This window comes from Babylonia areolata, chromosome 2 (genome assembly GCF_041734735.1).
Source record: "Babylonia areolata isolate BAREFJ2019XMU chromosome 2, ASM4173473v1, whole genome shotgun sequence".
Classification (NCBI taxonomy): Eukaryota; Metazoa; Mollusca; class Gastropoda; order Neogastropoda; family Buccinidae; genus Babylonia; species Babylonia areolata.
Genome location: NC_134877.1, coordinates 15,954,469 through 15,976,968, shown reverse-complemented (window position 1 = coordinate 15,976,968; position 22,500 = coordinate 15,954,469). Strand labels below are relative to the sequence as shown.

At 41.4% G+C, this 22,500-nt stretch overlaps 1 protein-coding gene across 1 annotated transcript in view; it reads left to right on the top strand.

The window, feature by feature from the left end:
• The window catches only part of LOC143276983 (secretin receptor-like), a 120,458-nt gene extending 101,323 nt beyond the window's left edge, over window positions 1-19,135 (top strand). The window contains exons 11-17 of the mRNA XM_076581685.1: window positions 915-1,071; window positions 1,544-1,604; window positions 3,064-3,133; window positions 9,941-10,032; window positions 10,891-11,029; window positions 14,906-14,959; window positions 18,773-19,135. Coding sequence (XP_076437800.1) covers window positions 915-1,071; window positions 1,544-1,604; window positions 3,064-3,133; window positions 9,941-10,032; window positions 10,891-11,029; window positions 14,906-14,959; window positions 18,773-19,135 — 936 coding nt within the window. The remainder of the gene's footprint in view (window positions 1-914; window positions 1,072-1,543; window positions 1,605-3,063; window positions 3,134-9,940; window positions 10,033-10,890; window positions 11,030-14,905; window positions 14,960-18,772) is intronic.
• Window positions 19,136-22,500: the final 3,365 nt, after the last annotated feature.

Below are 22,500 nucleotides of genomic sequence, written 5' to 3'. Positions count from 1 at the left end.
GAGGCTACAGCTGTCCCATAAAGTTGACGCATAATCGATTACTGGCAGAATATGTGCACAGAAGAACTTTCGTGAATGGATATTAAGGATCTTATTGATTTTTGTTGCTGAAGAGACGTTTACTTAAGTAAGACGTTTAGAGAGACGTTTACTTAAGTACTTTGTATGATTAGTCCAATAATGACACCCAGAATCTTATGTGAATCTACCTCTTCAATTTTATTGACGCATAGGAATAGTGGTTTGAAAGTTATGCTTCATTTTTTGTCTTTTATATCGTGCACACACATACATGCACTTCGCTTTCTGAGCATTTAAGGACCGTGAGTCAAGTGTGTCCAGTCGTTAAATTTCAGAATATCATCTTTGAGTTCATTAGTTAGTTTACTGGCGTCTGAATTGCTTGAATGTAAGGATGTGTTATCTGCGAACATTTCACATTTACACTTCATATAACAAGGTAAGTCATTAACATAAGCGGAGAATAAAATTGGCCCTAAGATGGATCCCTGTGGTACTCCATGTTTAATAGATGTAAAATCTGAGGTTTGATTATTGACTGTTATTAACTGTTTCCTGTCAGAAAGAAAAGATTCTCTCTCTCTCTCTCACTCTCTCTCTCTCTCTCTCTTCTTTTCGTCGCTCGCGTAAGTTCAAAATTCCGCCATGGTAATAGAGCAGTAAAACGCTATTTGCCATTAAAATCTCTCTCTCTCTCTCTCTCTCTCTCTCTCTCTTGCCTTTGGTTTTGGAGACCCGAGGGTAGACTTCAGTATTCCTGAATACCGGGAACTTCTTACCCTCGGGCAGAACTTCTTACCCTCAGGCAGATTACCCTGCGGGTATACATTTACCCGCAGTCATGATGGTCTCTTGAATACCGACCCTGAGTGTGAGTGTCTGTGTGTCTCCAGCACTGGCAGTGCAAACTGCTGTTCGCTACGTTCAACTACGCGGTGACTGCCTCCACCATGTGGATCTTCGTGGAAGGTCTCTACCTGCACACGCTGGTGATTGTTGCCGTCTTCTCTGAACGTAGCCACATTCGCTACTACGTTCTGCTCGGTTGGGGTACGTAGACGTGTCTTTTGGCTGAACAAACAACCAAACAAAAGCCAAAAAAAAAAATCCGTAATGCATTTGTTACGTTAACATTAATGTAAAGGGTCTCATAGTCTTTTACAGCCATCACTATAATTATTCACATTGTCTTGGACTCAGCATAAGAAGGTGGGAACCTTGTATTGTATTGTATTGTATTGTATCGTATTGTATTGCATTGCACTGTATTGCATTATATTGCATTGCATTGTGTTGCATTACATTGCATTGCATTGTATTATATTGCATTGTACTGTACTGTATTGTATTGTACTGTACTGTACTGTATTGTACTGTATCGCATCGCGACACATCGCGTTGTGTCGCGTCTTCACGTGAACTGTTTTTTGTCTATTTATCTATTTGTTTGTTTGTTTATTTGCGTATTTATTTATTCATTTATTTGTTTGTTTATTTATTCATTTATTTGGATGTTTTTCAGGGGGACCTTTGATATTCATCATTCCCTGGGTCATCGTCAGGGCCACTGTGGAAGATGAATAGTACGTATGCAGACAGCGTGCTTCCTTTGTGCTGATTGCTGTGTGTCTGTCTCTTTGTGTGTGTGTGTGTGTGTGTGTGTGTGTGTGTCTCATCTTCAACTCGTCAGCTTTAAAACCTCGTCAGTTGGACTGTTTCAGACGTTTGGTTCGATTCATGGGACTTGTCTGAATTCACGTTTGATTTTTCAGCCTTTTGGCTGGAGCGTTTGTTTAAGTGATGTTACAGGTAAGCAAATCATTTCTGTGAGTTAGTGTGTGTGTGTGTGTGTGTGTGTGTGTGTGTGTGTGTGTGTGTGTGAGAGAGAGAGAGAGAGGGAGAGAGAGAGAGAGAGAGAGTGCGTGTGTGTGTGTGTGTGTGTGTGCTTCAACGCACGTTGATATGCTTATGTGTCCTATGTACCAAACTTTCGTATTTGTTATCATCATGAATCATCATTATCATCATTATCATCGTCATCTTTCTTCTTCTACTTCTTCTCGCTGCCCCCCCCCCCCCCCCAACCAGGGCACCCCCCTTTAAAAACATTTCTTTTTCTCAACTCGGTGATCTTGTGACCCCCAAAATTTAACCGATTTTGTAAGTCTTGGAAAAAAAAGAAAAAAAAAAAAGAAAAAAAAGAAAGAAAAAAAAGCTAGCATGCCGTGTTCTGTCTTTGTTTTTTGTTTCTTTGTTTGTTTTTGCTGCTGCTGTTTCCCCCAATACCCTTCTCATTATTCTTATTCTTATTATTTATTCATTTCTTTGTTGTTTTTTTGTCTTTGTTTCTTTGTTGTTGTTGTTGTTGTTGTTGTTGTAAGTGAGTGATATTCTGTGACCCTGTAAGCCTTAAAAATAACTTCGATCAGGAGAGATATTTTTCTTCGCAAAAAGAGTTACGTTTGTATTTATGGGCTAAGCCTGTTCTTCCTGATCTTTTTTTTTTTTTTTCTTTTTTTTTCCCCTCTGTTTTCTCCGTCTTTCCTAGAAGAAAATCTGATCCCCCCCCCCCCCACCCCCCTTCCCTTTCCAGAAAAAAAACACTTTTGAAATGTTTTTGTTTTTTTATGCTGGTGCTATGCTACGTTTAACTTATGTAGGTGAGGCACGTGCTATTGAATTGCTTTATTTTTTTCATGCCTTTGTTGTTTTTTTGTTCTGTTTATCTTTTACTTTGTTGTTGTTGAATATGTTTTGTTTCCGTTAAAGTTATGAAGTGCAAGACGCTATTAATTGTTGATGATTCCTTTGTGAAGAATGACAAAGCGACGAATTGAAATACCAATGAGCTACTCTGTTATGCCCTGCTCTCTCTTTTTTTTTTTTTTTTTTCTACTTTATTCTGTTATGTTGTCTTCTCTTATCTTCTTATATGTCAGACTCTGCCCTGTTGTATGCTTGTTGTAGTCTGTTCCCATCTCTTCTCGCTATTCTATTCTGCCCTGTTCTGTTCTGTTCTGTCCTGTCCTGTCCTGTTTCAAGCTGTTGGAACACACACCCGACCATGGCCTTCTTCTGGATCCTCAAGACGCCACTGGTGCTTTCTGTTGCTGTGAGTATTCGAGGGATTGGGTGGGCAATAACAATGCACACAGTTTGACAGTCGTGATTTTCCACCCGTCTCTATGGTTTGTTGTTGTTGTTGTTGTTGTTTTAACGTACGGTCATACTGAATTGTTATGTTTCCACCGTTTTTTTTTTTTTTTTTTTTTTTTTTGGGGGGGGGGGGCTCCTCTGTAATGCTCTTTTAGTAACACCTGCATCAATTATAGTTTGACGATCGTAATGTTCCATTTGTCTGATTTTTGTTGGTTTTGTTGTTGTTGTTTTTGTTGTTGTTGTTGTTGTTGTTTTGTTTTTCTTTAACGGACATTAACGCTGCATTGTGGATATGAGTTTTTGCACCTTGTTCGAGTCTGTAAATGTTCGTGAAGGATTACCTACAGTAGACAGTCTGACAGTCGGGATGTTCCATTCGTCTAGGGTTTTGTGTTAAATATCTACAAAAAACCCCAACAAAAACAAACAAAGACCAAAAACCAAACAAACAACAACAAAAACAACAACAAAAAACAAACAAAACAACCAACCAACCAAACAAAACAAAAAACACACACAAAACAACAACAACAACACCTAAAAAAACGCACACACCATGAACCAGCTCCTGGAGAAAAAAAAACAAATACAAAAAAGACATGAACAACAGGAAAAACAACAACAACAACAACAACAACACACACACACTAAACCAAAAGAAACACGGATCTTCAGGCCAGTAGCGACACATCCTGTTTTCTCAAACAGACAGGTGATGTTGGGGGGGGGGGGGGGGGGGGGGCGGCATTAACTGGGAAAATTATCCCCCCCCCCCCACACACACACACCACCCCGTTTTGTGACGTGATTTATCGATGACGGACACGCACTGCCTCACGTTCTTCTCTTCAGATGGGTGGGTGGATGATGGAGCAAGACAGAGGATGGAGTAGGGGGGGGGGGGGGGGGGCGGGGTTGGGGGAAGGGGGGGTGGTGGTGATGGCGGATGTGTTGAAGAGAGGGGGATGGAGGGAGGGGAGGTGGGAAACGAGGAAATAAAGAGAGAAAAATAGAAAGAGTGAGAAACTGGGTCAGGAGAGAGAGAGAGAGAGATAGAAAGAGGGAGAGAGACAGACAGAGAGAGAGAGGGGGTAGGGGGGGATGTGTGGAAGAGGGGAGTGGAGGGAGGGAGAGAATGGGAAAGGAGAAGAAAAGAAAGAAAGAGAGACAGACAGACAGAGAGAGAGTGGAAAGTTGTTGAAGAGAGGAGAGAGTGACGGGAGAGAGAGAGAGAGATGTTAATATCTATATATCTATATACATACAGACAGACAGACTGAGACGAAGACAGTCAAACAGACAAGAAGACAGGCAACCCGACAAATAAAAGGGGGACGGGGTGGGGCTGGGTTGGCCTGGGGAACAGACTGAAAGAAAGGGGCGATGAGAGAAGGCGGCAAACAGACGGACAGACACAAACACAGGTCACGTGCACTAGAAGGCGGCAAACAGACGGACAGACACAGACACAAACACAGGTCACGTGCACTAGAAGGCGGCAAACAGACGGACAGACACAAACACAGGTCACGTGCACTAGAAGGCGGCAAACAGACGGACAAACACAGGTCATGTGCACTAGAAGGCGGCAAACAGACGGACAGACACAAACACAGGTCACATGCACTAGAAGGCGGCAAACAGACGAGCAGAGACAGACATAAACACAGGTCACGTGCACTAGAAGGCGGCAAACAGACGGACAGACACAAACACAGGTCACCTGCACTGAGTCCACACAAACGGCATTACCTGACCAAAGTACCTGCCCAAACTTGTGCAACTAAACTGTAGACTGTCACTCCTTTTTTTTTTTTTCTTCTTCTTTTTTTGCAGCCTGAAAGCAAACAACAATATCATACAAAGGCACGTCACTGCGGCCGTGTCCTTGGAGAGTAAAAAAAAACAGAGGCGGAAAATTTGGGTTAAGTCCCTTTTGTTCTAGTTTTCCAAGAGCGCAGTTGTGGGGATGAGCAGTATAGAGTTTCGCTGGATCTATTTTGTCTTTCTTTATGGCGAGACTGTGCTGCGCACGGGCTGTGTTTGTGAAGATAGTTATGTGATAGACAGACAGATAGATAAATAGATAAAGAGAGAGAGAGTTATCTCAAAACAGCATACACATTGTGAATCATGGATATATGAATAAGTCTTTACGTTTTCGACACTGCACAACGAGAGTAGAATGGGAGAGAGACAATCAAAGGCAAAGAGAGAGAGGGGGGGTTGGGGGTCAGAGACAATGCAAGAGACATAAGGGGTACGAGGGAGAGAGAGAGAGGGGGGGGTGGGGTGGTGGTGGTGGTCGGGTTAGGGGAGAGACACAAGGGGAGAAAGAGACAATGAGATACAGACAGACAGAGACAAAGACAAAGAGATGGACAGACGGGCAGACACCGAAAGATCGGACCCAGTGTCACACACACACACACACACACACACACACACACACACACACACACACACACACACACACACACACACACAAGCGCATCATAAACTGGCCACAGTACACCAACCTGTCTGTACTACGTCTAGTTGCAGACAATCATTCTCCCAATTTTCCTGGCAAAGACTGCACTCTATCCTTCCTTCGTGGTTAGGGTACACGGGGACATTAGTTGTCTCTGTTTGCTGCTGAACTTTCATCTTGATAACAACAACACACCTCCAGTCTATGAACAATTTTGGCGCTTCACCTTGAACTGCCTGTTTGTTGTCCACTTCCAGGAAACGGGGAGGGGGGAAGGGGGGGAGGGAAGGGGTACCTGTGAAGGGAGGGAGGGGGAGGGAAAGGGAGGTGGGGAAGGAGGGAGGGAGTTGTTCTGGTCTTATATGACAGTCAGTCGTGTCCGACTATGACCATCAGAACAGCAGAGGAGGCAACTGCTGTTCCGACTATTTGGGCTAGAATTTGATTATGGTGGAGAGTGTCTTGCCCAAGTACATCCCCACTCTCTCGGCCAAGAGGGTTTTGGGACAGTCGGCGTTGGGATGGTTCCCAAAGGCCAACTAGCCCACAAGGCTGCAGCACTAAGAGCCAATGCAATTTTGCCTCCTAGTTTGAGAGTCATAGTCCTTCCCAAAAGACTAAGCTGTAAATGGTTTCCCATTGACTGGAGAAACCATTGATAATACAGCTCTCACTTTGTTGTTGGCCCAAATGTAAACTTATGTCAGTCTGTGATATAAGCCGAGTGTTGGGTTGTTCTGGTAGTGTTTATATTAAAGCTGCCTCAGGTTGTTGAGTTGTTCTGTCATCATTAGAAATAGTTAACCCAGTTTCTGCTTCCCATATGGCATCTGGCGCATATTTGTTCGTTCAAGTTTTTATTAAAAAAAAAAAATTATTACAAATCATATCTCTGATTATACATGAACAGAAGAGCAACATTGTGCGTGAAAATACAAAACGTTACAAAATATAAAGTGGCAATATAAAGAGACTGGTCTACACACACACAGCTATGCAGAAAGAAGGCACCAAATAAAAAAAAGAAAAAACGAAAAGCAAAAACAACAACAGCAAAGTCCATTCACAACAACGCGATCCCTTAATTAAGAAACTGGCACACACTTCACCCGACATTCACCTTTTGGTGGTTGGAGTGGTGGGTGGGAGTATAACCTTTATCCAACCATTCTTCTGGTATATTGTTTAAAATATCGTTTCTAAATGAACCAATGACCCGGTTTTTTTGGGTTTTTTTGCAATGTCTAGTGCATACTATTCATTCATAATTGATATTTAAAACCCAGTTTGTGCACACGTCACGCACTGCAAGTAAACTTCCCCCCCTTTTTTTTTAAGATGTGTGAATTTACTCAAACGTGGACACTGGATATCTCTACAAAATAACAACAAGAAGAGAGGCAAGGCCTTCAAGACTCACTTGTGATACACTTTAAAAAAAAAATCTAATCGTTAAAATGTGTTCTGTATTTGCTATTTTAAAGCTTCGGGTTAAAAGGAAAAGAAAAAAAAAAGTCCTAACGGCACATTCGAACTCCGCGTGTTCGGGTGAGAAGAAACTGTCTTATCCATTACACTATCGTGGCTCATTAACTGACGTTCAAAAATATAATATTTAAACATGCAAAGGGCGATAAATCGATTGCGGTATTCACGGTGAGAACGCTGTTTAAATCATATTATTCTGTTGTATCTTGGGCATTCAAAAAATCTTTAAGGGCAATTAAAAACTCTTTTTAAGTCCGCGGTAAAGGAGACGTGGCTATCGCCGCAATCACACTGCAACATTTAGCCGTTTTCTCTGGATCTAGATATATGTACAAGTTTCAGTTAGTTACATCCGGTTGACACGGTTGATTCAATTTCTCTTTCATGTTCATTCTAGTTTTATAGTTTTAAAATTGATATGAAAATTGAGTATTTTGTTAAACTAATAATACGTAGAGCCAAGTACAAGTACTTCTAAACGTCTTATGAAGTGAAAAGGACTTCATTTTGAGAAAAGTCAAGACTGGAAATTTTTACGTTTCATCAATTCAAGGGTATTAACTCACATGGTTTATTATTTTTAACTGTGAATTCCGACTGATTCTGTGGATATTTTTATGGCAGTTTGGGGCGTAATCCAGTAAGTGATGAGGCGTTCACAAATCTTTCTCTGAATAAATATTTAATGGTCTCCTTCTCCAACTTTCCATCACATGTTATCGTGTATTGTCGATTGAATATAGGATTGAACGGGCAGGTCAACAACTTGAAACAAAATGGCGTCGTTCGCGTTCGCGAAGAATATGAGCACGCGCTTTGAATGTGTATAAATATGTGTACGCAATTGATTTTTGCCCATGACATTCTGGGCTCAGCCAATAGATCTATAAAGTCCACTCGTCGTATTGATTTTAGTATTTTCCGAAAAAGACCACTTGGGCGAATGAACATAGTGAAAGTCCTGTACACTGAGAGTAAAACACACAAGCTTTTTATGTATTGAGTATAATTTCAGAATGTAATGTTTAAGATGAGAAAGATCAGTTTAAAGCAAATTAAGTCCCCTAGCATTAATTACAGATTAATTTCCCTTTTTTACTATCTGCACCAAAACGTTTGCAAAATAAATAAAACTTCCATGCTTAGCAAAAGAAGTTCCTGTTTGAACAAAAAATGACAATAATGACTGCTCTTGTTGTTGTGTCAGAATATCAGATCAAAGTGGCAAGTTTAGAGAATTAAAAAAAAAAAATATATATATATAACAGTAAATGCAGTTTACATATAATTTGGCTTCTTTTTTTATTTTTTGTGCCCATCCCAGAGGTGCAATATTGTTTTAAACAAGATGACTGGAAAGAACTGAATTTTTTCCTATTTTTATGCTTAATTTGGTGTCAACTGTCAAAGTATTTGCAGATAAAATGGCAATGTTAAAGTTTACCACGGACACACACACACACACACACACAGACAACCGAACACCGGGTTAAAACATAGACTCACTTTGTTTACACAAGTGAGTCAAAAAGGAACTATCTACTAACTGTTCTGGCTCCAGTTGTACTGTTCTTTCATAAGAACAACTCACCCAGTTTCTGAACATGTCTGGCAGTGCTTCACGTAGTAAACGTCCTGTAGCCCCACTCCAGGGAACCATTGAGGGTCTGTCTGTCTTCGTGGTGGTTATCAGCTGTCTTGTGGTGGAGTTGTTCTGTCATAAGAACGGAGATGCTGTGGCAGAATTGGTTAGATGATGGACTTCTGATTCAGTGTTCAGCAGTGATCAGAGTTCGAGGCAGCATAGTGTTGTGTCCTTGGAAAAGGCTTTTACTCTGATTTTTCTCACTTCTCCCAGGTGTGAATGAGTACCAGACTTAGGTTGGGGAATGTTAAAATAGTAGAGGGTGAGGAATGTACCTTGACTTGCTATGCTGAGCCCAAGACACGGTGAACATAAAATCACTGCCCCAGTGGCTGTAAAAAAAAGGTTATGGGGCCTTTAACTTATCCCTAATCCTTGATGATAATTTACCCAGTTTCTCCACTGACACATCTATCAAACGTAATGTTCATTCAAAACTAATGAGTGACCCAGTATGTGCACACGTCTGGCGCTTCAAGAAATAAACTTCCTGTTGGCCCGTGTAGTGGTATAAGGACTGGGGTGTTCTGGCTCGCTTTGAGTTCCTGAAGGGTTGGATGACAATTTTGGAGGTTAAAATCCAGGTGAGCCAGCACCCCCAGTCCTTATGCTACTCCCCGTTCCAGGAAACTACTCAGGTCCTATTTGCCCTCGAGGTGGTAACTAGCTGTCTTAAGTAGACGACTTGTTTGTTATTTCCTGATAATGATACAGTGTCTGAAAAACGTTTAAAAAAAATGAAATAAAATAATTACCAATAAGCAAATCAGTTAGAATGTAATGAAAGGTTCGAGGAAAGAAAAAAAAGATTGAAATAAGAATGAAAGTGGGCCACACCTCACACGCGTGCATACTCACAAAAGCATGCAAATTTAATTCCTTTGATAACTAACCCAGTGTGTGCACAAGTCCGCCACTTCACTTGCCTGGTTTCAGAAAAACAACAACAACACAACAACAAAAGCAAACAAACAACAGCAACAACAACAACAAAAACAGGAAACGCTTAAAAGCTGCGCAAAATTGTGTATGATAAAAATAAAAGTTAACACAATGTTCGTAGGTATACATGCTTGCTCAACTTCAGATCCAATTTTTCTGTCTCTGATAATGAGTAACGAACCCCTGGTATGTAAATGTCTGTTCACCTTCAGGTCAACTTTGTGTTTTTCCTCAACATCGTACGAGTGTTGTTCACCAAACTGGTAAAGACTGCCCCTCGACCTGCCCGTCGCTTCCGATACAGGTAGTGAGAACCTTGCTCTGTCTGTCTGTCTGTCTGTCTGTCTCTCTCTCTCTCTCAGTGTCAACGACGACAACAACGATGACAATGACGATGATGGCAACGTTGATAAAAACAACGACGACGACAGCAACAACGACGATAACGACTACGATGACTGGCCATTGTCAGATGGCTGGGCAAGTCCAAACTGGTGCTGATCCCGCTGTTTTTTGGGGTGCACTACTATAACTAATACTGGTGGTGGTGGTGGTGCTGCTACTATTACTACTTCTATCACTGGTGCTGGTGCTAGTGTTGGTGTTGCTGCTGCTGTTACTACTACTAATGCTGCTGCTGCTGCTGCTGCTGACTACCACCACCACCACCACCACCACTACTACTACTACTACTGCTACTACTTATGCTGCAGCTGCTACTACTATTTCTACTTGTATTGCGACTACTACGACGACAGCGATGAGGAGGAGGAAAATGATGATGATGATGACGATGATGATGATGATGACTGTGCCATTGTCAGACGGCTGAGCAAGTCCACCTTTGAGCTTTTCTCGCTGTTTTGGGTGCACTGCTACAACTACTGCTGTTGCTGCTGCTGCTGCTGCTGCTATTACTACTACTGCTACTATTAAATGCTGCTGCTGCTGTTGCAGTCTCTGCTGCTGACTATTACTACTACAACGACTACTATGATGATGATGATGATGATGATAACGACAGCGAGGAGGAGGAAGAGGAGGAAGAGGAAGATGGTGCTGATGATGATGACGACGAAACAAACCACGATTGATGATGTCATTGACGACGATGACGATGACGACGATAATGATGATGATGACTGTGCCATTCCCTTGTCAGGCGGCTGGGCAAGTCCACCCTGGTGTTGATCCCACTGTTCGGGGTGCACTACATGCTGTTCCTGGCCGTGCCAGAACACATCCACCCGACACTGGAATTGGTGAAACTGTACTATGAGATGTTCTTCAACTCCTTCCAGGTAGTAGTGGTGTGTTTGAGTGGTGGTGTGTTGTGGTGTGTGTTGTGTGTGTGTGTGTGTGTGTGTGTGTGTGTGTGTGTGTGTGTGTGTGTTGTTGTGTTGAGTGGTGGTGTGTTGTGGTGTGTGTGTGTGTGTGTGTGTGTGTGTGTGTGTGTGTGTGTGTGTGTGTGTGTTGTTGTGCTGTGTTGTGTGTGTGTGTGTGTGTTGTGGTGTGTGTGTGTGTGTGTGTGTGTGTGTGGTGTTGTGTTGAGTGGTGGTGTGTTGTGGTGTGTGTGTGTGTGTGTGTGTGTGTGTGTGTGTGTGTGTGTGTGTGTGTGTGTGTGTGTGTTGTGTGGTGTGTGTTGTGTGTTGTGTTGTGTGTGTGTGTGTGTTGTGTGTTGTGTGTGTGTGTTGTGTGTTGTGTTGTGTGTGTGTGTGTGTGTGTGTGTGTGTGTGTGTGTGGTGTTGTGTGTGTGTGTGTGTGTGTGTGTGTGTGTGTGTGTGTGTGTGTGGTGTTGTGTTGTGTGAATAGAATAGAATAGAATAGATTTTATTGTCATGAAACCGTAAGGTTTATAAAACACAATTGCAATGGTAAATGAATGAACGAATGAAAAACACACAATTTATCAATCAGTTAATGCGGTAAATTGCAGCAGCATTCATACACAAATTTTCCTAATCTTGTTTGTATATATTCATCATCTGTTAGCATCACCTGACTGGGAATATGTCCTGTGTTATTCGAATTTTGAATATCCTTTAAAAATTGTTGCCTTAAGGTTTTATATTTAATACAATGATCAAGAAGATGGATTTCGTCTTCCAGGATGTTACACTTGTTGCACAATCTGTCTTCTTGTGGAATATTTAAATATCTACCTTTCTCAATCTTTAGGTCATGCGCGCTTATTCTGAGTTTCGTTAAAGCTTGTCTGTGTTTTGTATCTGATATATTTAAAAGGTAGGTTTCAGTTTTGTACTCTGCTACAATCGTATTGTAAAATTTTAGCTTTAATGTTTTTTCTCTTTTCTCTTTCCAGTATTTGATATATTCATTTTCTAATTTTTTATACACGACGTATTTCAGTCTATGTACGTTGAATGTGAATTGATTTTTCCAAATGTGATCAAGGCCTATAATTTCGAGTATCTTTTTAACAAAAATCAACCATGGGGAAGTTGTATTTTCTTGTTGGTACATGGACTTATATATTTTGTTGATGAGGGAAGTTTCTGGTAATTGAATAATGTGAATCCAATATGTAATAATTTAGCACATTATCTTTAAACTTATTGGGAATCTGCCCAGTTCACCTAACACAGGAAGCACCATAGCGTTTTTGTGTACTCCAAGTAATTGCTTACAGAATTTAATGTGTAATTTTTCATGTGGAAACTTATTCGATAAGCAGTCGTCAAAAAGATGTGCTAAATCGAAAGAATCATCCGGTTTGACTTGGTAAGGTAACCATACCTCCACCCCATAAATCGATATTGGCGTTATCAAAGTATCATATAGTTTAGATATGGTACCTGGATTGATGTTGATAGCTTTGAATGTTCTTCGTAAAGTATGCAATGCTTTGTTTGCTTGTTTAGTTAGGTGTTCCTGTGCTCTTATCAGACTTCCACTTTTGTGGAATATAACTCCTAAATATTTATATTCTTCTGCTGTTTGTATTATATCTTCCCCACAGTAGAAATATATTGGTACTTTTGGGTCAGATCTTGTAAAGATTACCACTTTCGTTTTTCTCTATTAATTTTTAATCCCCAACTCTGGCAATATGTGTTCAAATTATGTAATTTTTGTTGTAATCCTTTTCTTGTTAAAGACAGAATAACCAGATCATCAGCATAAAGTAAACATGGTACATTGCTGGGTGAAACAGCATTGAATTTTGGAGAATCGTTACTTTCCATAGATTTTACAATATTATCTATGAAAATATTAAATAAAGTTGGGCTTAGTGTATTGCCCTGTTGTACACCCTTCTGTATAGTTATTTCTGTGCTGAGACCTCCGTATGAATTTATTTGAATTTTGGAATTATCATACATGTCTTTAATTATATCAAAGCATTTTCCAGTTATGCCCATTCTCTTCAACTTTAGGAACAGGGCATCGTGCCAAACATTATCAAAGGCTTTTTCAAAATCTACAAAACAACCGTATAATCTACCATTTTTTACTTTTATTACTTCATTAATGATCTTTTTTAGAATGAAGATTTGATCAGTTGTTCTGTAGTGTTTCCGAAATCCAATTTGTTCCTTTGTTAGGCGTTCACCTTGTTCTAGGTACTCAGTTATTCGATTATTTAATATTGTGCAGAATACTTTTCCCAAGGTATTGGTTAATGTTATTCCCCGATAATTATTTGGATCTCCCGGGTTCCCATTTTTATACAATGGAATGTTTAAACCATTTTTCCAACATTCTGGATATATACCTTGAGTGAAAATAATGTTAAACATTTTTTGAATGATATTGATAGTTATTGGAAGACTTGTTTTGACCATTTCGTTTGTAATGCCGTCCAATCCTGGTGATTTATTATTTTTTTGATGCTTGCACGCTTTCTTGATTTCTCTGTTTGATATTGTTAAGTTGATATTTGAAAGCAGACTCTCATCTGTTAGACTGTTTTTAAGTTCGTTTCTGATTTTTTGCCTTTGTTTTTCTTCTACATTCACCTCTTTGCCAATGAGCTTTTCCAGATGTGAAATCCATATGGATGTATTCAACTGATATTTGCGTGTGGCATTCTCGCCTGCAGTTTGTAAACTTTTTAATGTTTTCCAAGCAGTGTTTGGATCTTTATAAAGGACGTCGCTGATTTTATTCGCAAGATCGTTTGTGTACATTCTTTTCTTTCGTCTTAACAGTCTGTTATAGATCTTACGTTTGGAAAAATATTTTTTGCATAGGGATTTATTATATGGATGCCTGTTTATGGCATTCAGTATCGATCTAAGATCTTTCCTGTGTTCATAACATTCACAATCAAACCATTTTTTAATGTTTTTTCTTTTGCGCTTACGAACGTTTGTTTTCTTCCTAAGATTTACATTAGCCGCAAATTTCATCATTTGTGTAAAATCATTAATAGTATTGTTTAGTGCTAGTTTAGAAATCCCGGTATCATTTTCAATATACGTATCTAATCTTTGTTCTATTTGAACAAGTTGGGTTTTTATCCATGGCATGTTGAAAGCTCTTAAATATTTCTCGTCTGAGAAGGCATCCCATAAGTATCGGTGTGTGTGTTGTGTTGTGTGTGTGCGTTGTGTTGTGCTGTGTTGTGTTGGTGTGTGTGTGTGTGTGTGTGTGTGTGTGTGTGTGTGTGTGTGTGTTCGGGGGGACAGGGGCGGGGGAGGTGCGGTGGTATGGGGGGATGTGTGTGTGTGTGTCGGGGAGTGGGGGGATGGTGTTGGTGAGTTGGTGTGCATGCGCGTGCGTGCGTGTGGGGCGGGGGAGGGATGTGTGTGTGCGTTTGCACGCAATTCTCTCTCTCTCTCTCTCTCTCTCTCTCTCTCTCTCTCTCTCTCTCTCTCTCTCTCTCTTATGTGTGTACTTGTGTCAGCGCGCGCGCGTGTGTGAAACCCTGTCTTCCTCATCTTCTTCTCTCTCTCTTCTTCATCTTCTTCTCTCTCTTCTTCATCTTCTCCTCCTCCTCCCTCTCCTCTTCCTCCTCCTCCTCCTCCTCCTTCTTCTGCTCCTCCTCCTTCTCCTTCTCCTTAATCATCATCATCATCTTCTTCTTCTTCTTGTATTCTTACTACTGCTACTACCACTACTGCTACTGCTGCTGCTGCTGCTGCTTTCTAATTCCATTGCTGTAAGCTGTGTATTGATAGATGGCTTGAATGGTTGGTTTCTGTTTGTTACAGGGGTTCATCGTCGCATACCTCTTCTGTTTCATGAACGCCGAGGTGAGGTCCACTGCCACTGTGTGTTGTGTGTGCAATGTCGCAGTGTGTTGTACGCGAAGTTCTGTTTTGCGTTGCGTCGGGATGTATCGTTCACGAAGTTCCTGTTTTTTTGCGTTGTGATGTGTTGTATTCGTAGTTCTGTGATGCGTTGTACACGTTGTTCTGTTTTGTGTTGTGATGTGTTGTACACGATTTTCTGTTTTGCGTTGTGATGTGTTGTACACGTTGTTCTGTTTTGTGTTCTGATGTGTTGTACACGATTTGTTTTGCGTTGTGATGTGTTGTACACGACTTTCTGTTTTGCGTTGTGATGTGTTGTACACGAATTTCTGTTTTGCGTTGTGATGTGTAGTACACGAAGTTCTGTTTTGCGTTGTGATGTGTTGTACACGAGGTTCCTGTTTTGCGTTGTGATGTGTTGTACACGAGGTTCCTGTTTTGGGTTGTGATGTGTTGTACACGTCGTTCTGTGTTGCGTTGTGATGTGTTCTACACGTTGTTCTGTGTTGCGTTGTGATGTGTTGAACACGTTCTTCTGTTTTGCGTTGTGATGTGTTGTATTCGTAGTTCTGTTTTGCGTTGTGATGTGTTGTACACGTTGTTCTGTTTTGCGTTGTGATGTGTTGTATTCGTAGTTCTGTTTTGCGTTGTGATGTGTTGAACACGTTCTTCTGTTTTGCGTTGTGATGTGTTGTACACGTTGTTCTGTTTTGCGTTGTGATGTGTTGTACACGTTGTTCTGTTTTTCGTTGTGATGTGTTGTACACGTTGTTCTGTTTCATGTTGTGATGTGTTGTACACGAAGTTCTGTTTTACGTTGTGATGTGTTGAACACGAATTTATGTTTTGTGTTGTGATGTGTTGTACACGTTGTTCTGTTTTGCGTTGTGATGTGTTGTACACGTTGTTCTGTTTTGCGTTGTGATGTGTTGAACACGTTGTTCTGTTTTGCGTTGTGATGTGTTGTACACGTTGTTCTGTTTTGCGTTGTGATGTGTTGTACACGTTGTTCTGTTTTGCGTTGTGATGTGTTGTACACGATGTTCTGTTTTACGTTGTGATGTGTTGAACACGAATTTATGTTTTGTGTTGTGATGTGTTGTACACGTTGTTCTGTTTTGCGTTGTGATGTGTTGAACACGTTGTTCTGTTTTGGGTTGTGATGTGTTGAACACGTTGTTCTGTTTTGCGTTGTGATGTGTTGTACACGTTGTTCTGTTTTGCCTTGCGATGTGTTGAACACGTTGTTCTGTTTTGCGTTGTGATGTGTTGTACACGAGGTTCCTGTTTTGCGTTGTGATGTGTTGAACACGTTGTTCTGTTTTGCGTTGTGATGTGTTGAACACGTTGTTCTGTTTTGCGTTGCGATGTGTTGAACACGTTGTTCTGTTTTGCGTTGTGATGTGTTGTACACGTTGTTCTGTTTTGCGTTGTGATGTATTGTACACGGTGTTCTGTTTTGCGTTGCGATGTGTTGTACACGTTGTTCTGTTTTGCGTTGTGATGTGTTGTACACGTTGTTCTGTTTTGCGTTGTGATGTGTTGTACACGTTGTTCTGTTTTGCGTTGTGATGTGTTGTACACGTTGTTCTGTTTTGCGTTGTGATGTGTTGTACACGTTGTTCTGTTTTTCGTTGTGATGTGTTGTACACGTTGTTCTGTTTCATGTTGTGATGTGTTGTACACGTTGTTCTGTTTCATGTTGTGATGTGTTGTACACGAAGTTCTGTTTTACGTTGTGATGTGTTGAACACGAATTTATGTTTTGTGTTGTGATGTGTTGTACACGAGGTTCCTGTTTTGCGTTGTGATGTGTTGTACACGTTGTTCTGTTTTGCGTTGTGATGTGTTGTACACGTTGTTCTGTTTTGCGTTGTGATGTGTTGTACACGTTGTTCTGTTTTGAGTTGTGATGTGTTGTACACGTTGTTCTGTTTTGCGTTGTGATGTGTTGAACACGTTCTTCTGTTTTGCGTTGTGATGTGTTGTACACGTTGTTCTGTTTTGCGTTGTGATGTGTTGAACACGTTGTTCTGTTTTGCGTTGCGATGTGTTGAACACGTTGTTCTGTTTTGCGTTGTGATGTGTTGTACACGTTGTTCTGTTTTGCGTTGCGATGTGTTGTACACGTTGTTCTGTTTTGCGTTGTGATGTGTTGTACACGTTGTTCTGTTTTGCGTTGTGATGTGTTGAACACGCAGTTCTGTCTTGCGTTCAGCTGTGATGTGTTGTACACGTTGTTCTGTTTTGCGTTGCGATGTGTTGAACACGTTGTTCTGTTTTGCGTTGTGATGTGTTGTACACGTTGTTCTGTTTTGCGTTGCGATGTGTTGAACACGTTGTTCTGTTTTGGGCTGTGATATGTTGAACACGCAGTTCTATCTTGCGTTGTGATGTATTGTACACGTTGTTCTGTTTTGCGTTGTGATGTGTTGTACACGAGGTTCCTGTTTTGCGTTGTGATGTGTTGAACACGTTGTTCTGTTTTGCGTTGTGATGTGTTGTACACGTTGTTCTGTTTTGCGTTGCGATGTGTTGAACACGTTGTTCTGTTTTGCGTTGCGATGTGTTGAACACGTTGTTCTGTTTTGCGTTGCGATGTGTTGTACACGTTGTTCTGTTTTGCGTTGCGATAAGTTACAATCGCAAAGCACTGTACCGCGCTGGCTTGAGGATTTGTCGCGTGATGTTGTGTAGTGTAGTTGTGTGGCGTAGTTGTGTAGTGTAGTCGTGTAGTGTAGTTGTAGAGTGTGGATGTAGAGTGTAGTTATTTACCTAGCTGTGTAGCGTTGTTGTGTAGATTAGTTGTTTAGTGTACGTAGTTGTGTAGTGTAGTTGTTTAGTGCAGTTGTGTAGTAGAGTGGAGACTAGAGAGTGCAATGCAGTACAAGTGCAATGAAGTGGGTCAAAATGCAGTGTAGTGCTAACTGGTTGGTTAGAATGCAGTGTAGTGTTATGTGGTTGATTAAAATGCAGTGTAGTGCTATGATGTTGATTAAAATGCAGTGTAGTGTTATATTGTTGATTAAAATGCAGTGTAGTGTTATATTGTTGATTAAAATGCAGTGTAGTGTTATGTTGTTGATTAAAATGCAGTGTAGTTCTGTGTAGAGGATTAGATATGTAGTCTAATATAAAGGATTAGAATGCAGTATGATGCAATGTAGTGGATTGGAGATCAGTATAGTGCTATGTAGTGGATTAGAATGCAGTGTAGTGCAATGTAGTGGGTTAGAATGTATTGCAGTGCTATGTAGTGGATTATAATTCAGTGTAGTGTAGTGTAATGAATTATAATTAGTGTAGTGTAATGTAGTGGAATAGAATGCAGTGTAGTGCAATGTAGTGGATTAGAATGTACTGCAGTGCTATGTAGTAGATTAGAATGCAGTGTAGTGTAATGTAGTGGGTTAGAATGCAGTGTAGTGGATTAGAATGCAGTGTAGTGTAATGTAGTGGATTAGAATGCAGTGTAGTGTAATGTAGTGGATTAGAATGCAGTGTAGTGCAATGTAGTGGATGAGAATGCAGTGTAGTGCAATGCAGTGGATGACAATGTATTGCAGTGATATGTAGTGGATTAGAATGCAGTAAAGTGCTATGTAGTGGATTGAAATATAGTTTAGTGCAGTGCAGTGGATTACAATACAATGAGCTGCTGTGCACTGCAGCCAGTAGAATGCAGTCAGTTAAAAAGTGAGCGACCTCTCCTATCCCCCCCACCACCCCTCCCCCACCCATTCATCCCCGACTAGGTTCAGCACTGGGCTCACAAACTGAAACTCAAATACATCACCTCTTTGTCTGTTCCTCCCTCCCCTTCAGGTGAAAGCCGAGATCCGAAAGAAATGGATCCGCTACAAACTGCACGCCAACGCCAAGAAGTTCCAGAAGTTCTACTGGCAAACTTCCTCCTCCCACTTGACCCGGAAGCAGAGCCGCGGCGGGTGCTACTCTCACGAGAACTCCAGTTCCGTGGACCCGCGAGACGTGGCACGTGACGAAGCGTACAGTTCCGGTTCGGACCGAGACCGAGGCAGCTGGCAGTCCGAAAGGCGGCAGCTGCGTGTCAGCATGCAGCAGATGAGGTTCAACTATCGTTCCCCAGAGCCTGTGACGGACGTGGGGGTGAAGGAGGACTTCAGGCCCATCGTGTTCGTGTGCAGCAAGCGGAACAGCTTAGTATGACCCGGGACACAGTGACATGGGACACACAACCGCAAGGGATGGAGGAAACTGGTGGAAATCTCATCTGGACGGCGCACCGACGACTCCAACAGGAGTTTAGGGCGAAAGGCCAGGAGACAGTGAACCAGGATTGAGTATCCTCAGTGACTGATCGCTGATGGGATGCCGAGGATTTAAAAGATTTCAGGTCAGTCGTGCAAGAGAAACAGCTCAATATGCCGGTGATTGAACTTCGATCGTTGATAATCATGGTGACCGTTACTGAAACTTCTGTCGTTGATAATTATGGTGACCGTTATTGAAACTTCTGTCGTTGATAATTATGGTGACCGTTATTGAAACTTCTGTCGTTGATAATTATGGTGACCGTTATTGAAACTTCTGTCGTTGATAATTATGGTGACCGTTATTGAAACTTCTGTCGTTGATAATTATGGTGACCGTTATTGAAACTTCTGTCGTTTATAATTATGGTAACCGTTATTGAAATTTCTGTCGTTGATAATTATAGTGACCGTTATTCAACTGTCGTTGATAATTATGGTGACCGTGGTTGATCTGTCGTTGATAAATATGGTGACTGTTATTGAACTGTCGTTGATAAATATGGTGACTGTTATTGAACTGTCGTTGATAAATATGGTGACTGTGATTGAACTTCTGTCGTTGATAATTATGGTAACCGTCACTGAACTTCTGTCGTTGATAAATATGGTGACTGTGATTGAACTGTCGTTGATAAATATGGTGACTGTTATTGAACTGTCGTTGATAAATATGGTGACTGTTATTGAACTGTCGTTGATAATTATGGTGACTGTGATTGAACTTCTGTCGTTGATAATTATGGTAACCGTCACTGAACTTCTGTCGTTGATAATTATGGTAACCGTCACTGAACTTCTGTCGTTGATAAATATGGTGACTGTGATTGAACTGTCGTTGATAAATATGGTGACTGTTATTGAACTGTCGTTGATAATTATGGTGACTGTGATTGAACTTCTGTCGTTGATAATTATGGTAACCGTCACTGAACTTCTGTCGTTGATAATTATGGTGACCGTTATTGAAACTTCTGTCGTTGATAATCATGGTGATGGTGATTGAACTTCTGTCGTTGGTAATTATGGTAACCGTCATTGAACTTCTGTCGTTGATAATCATGGTGATGGTGATTGAACTTCTGTCGTTGGTAATTATGGTAACCGTCATTGAACTTCTGTTGTTGATAATCATGGTGATGGTGATTGAACTTCTGTCGTTGGTAATTATGGTAACCGTCATTGAACTTCTGTCGTTGATAATCATGGTGATGGTGATTGAACTTCTGTCGTTGGTAATTATGGTGAAAGTGGTTGAACTTCTGTCGTTGATAATTATGGTGACAGTTATTGAAACTTCTGTCGTTGATAATTATGGTGACAGTTATTGAACTGTTGTTGATAACTATGGTGACCGTTATTGAACTGTCGTTGATAATTATGGTGACCGTTATTGAAACTTCTGTCGTTGATAATTATGGTAACCGTCATTGAACTTCTGTCGTTGGTAATTATGGTGAAAGTGGTTGAACTTCTGTCGTTGATAATTATGGTGACCGTGCTTTTGAACTTTTGTGCTTTTGAACTTTTGAGCTTTTTAACTTTTGTCGTTGATATTTACAGTAACTGTGCATTTGGACTTCTGTCGTTGATAAATCACGGTGACTATGACTGAACTGAGATCATAGATAATGATGATGATCAAAGACAATTTTCAGGCCTTTCATGTTCGTGTGCAGCAAAAGAAACAGCTCAGTTACGACAATTACCGAAATTCCGAACACTGAATCTGGAGACGATAAAACTTTAATGTCAGACCTCGTCATCTGTGTATGCAGTGAAAGAAACAACTCAGAAAAACTAATGGCTGAACTCGGATAATTTATCATGTCAGAGATCAGATAAGATGTCAGGCCTGTCATGAAAAAAAAAAAAAAAGAAAAAAAAAAGCAGTTCAGAATGATGCTGATTGAACTTTAATGATTGATGTGGATTTATATTAGTGCCGACAGGAGCAGCAGCAGCAGAAGCAACAGCTTAAAATGACTGGTGTAACGTGCCTGAATACCCCCCCGCCCCACACACACACACACACACGCATCCCCCTCCCTTGTTCCGAAATCACTCCCCGGTTCCGAAATTACCCCGCGTTCCGAAATTAGCCCCCGTTCTGAAAATTACCCCCCCCCCCCCACGCCCCCCACCCCCATTCCGAAATCACCCACCGTTTCGAAATCACCCCCCCATCCTGAAATTGCCCTGCGATCCGAAATCACCCACCGTTCCAAAATCACCCCGCGTTCCGAAATTACCCACCTTTCCGAAATTACCCCGCGTTTCGAAATCAACCACCGTCCTGAAATTACTCTGTTTTCTGAAATCACCACCCGTCCTGAAATTAACCCGCGTTCCAAAATCACCCCCACCCCGTTTCGAAATTAGCCCGTGTTCTGAAATCACCCCCCGTTTCGAAATTACCCCGTTTTACCCCATCCGAAATCACTACTTGTCCCGAAATCACTACCACCCCCACCCCACCCCCTGTTCCGAAATCATTCCCCAGCGGGCAAAACTTGAAACGTTACGTGCCCAAACTCATCCTCGGGGGAGTTCGTTTTAGAGCAAGTTAAAATCACCCCACACCTGTTCCATGATTACTCCTCACGCCAGGGGAGTGAATATGGCCTTACATCCACATTAACCCCCTTTCCTCCTCCAGCACTGTTTGCATTTTCCATCAAACAGTGAGTTGACCTTTGCCCACACATCAACAACGAAACTTTCCAGGGAAGGTTAGGAAGAACCAGCGAGAAGTAGATGCCATTTGGTTCCATTCATGAGAGAGAAGTCGGATACTTGCCCACATGTTTCTCAGATCACTTTTTTTAAAAAAAAAAAGGGGGGGTGGGGGGGTGCAACTAAGTACGAATAAATAGAACGGGAAGAATACACAGAGAAAGAATTAGCAAATATTTTGCGGTACGTGGAGAAATTTGAGAGAGAAAATGTAGAAGTGGACGTTGGAGTAGATGTTGGTGAAGAAGAAGACGATGTGGAAGAGGATAACAGGAGCGGTGGTCAAATGATCAGAGCACTGGATTGTCGCCTGATTTTCCTGAGTTCGATCCCCGTCGCACCTGGCGGGTTAAGGGTGGAGGTTTTTCCGATCTCCCAGGTCAACATGTACAGACCTGCTAGTGCCAGAACCCCCGTTGTGTGTGTGGGGCACCCAGAAGTTCAAATACGCAAGCCAAAGTTCCTGTTATCCATGTCAGCGTTCGGTGCGTTATGGAAACAAGCATTTACACCCCGAAAACGGAG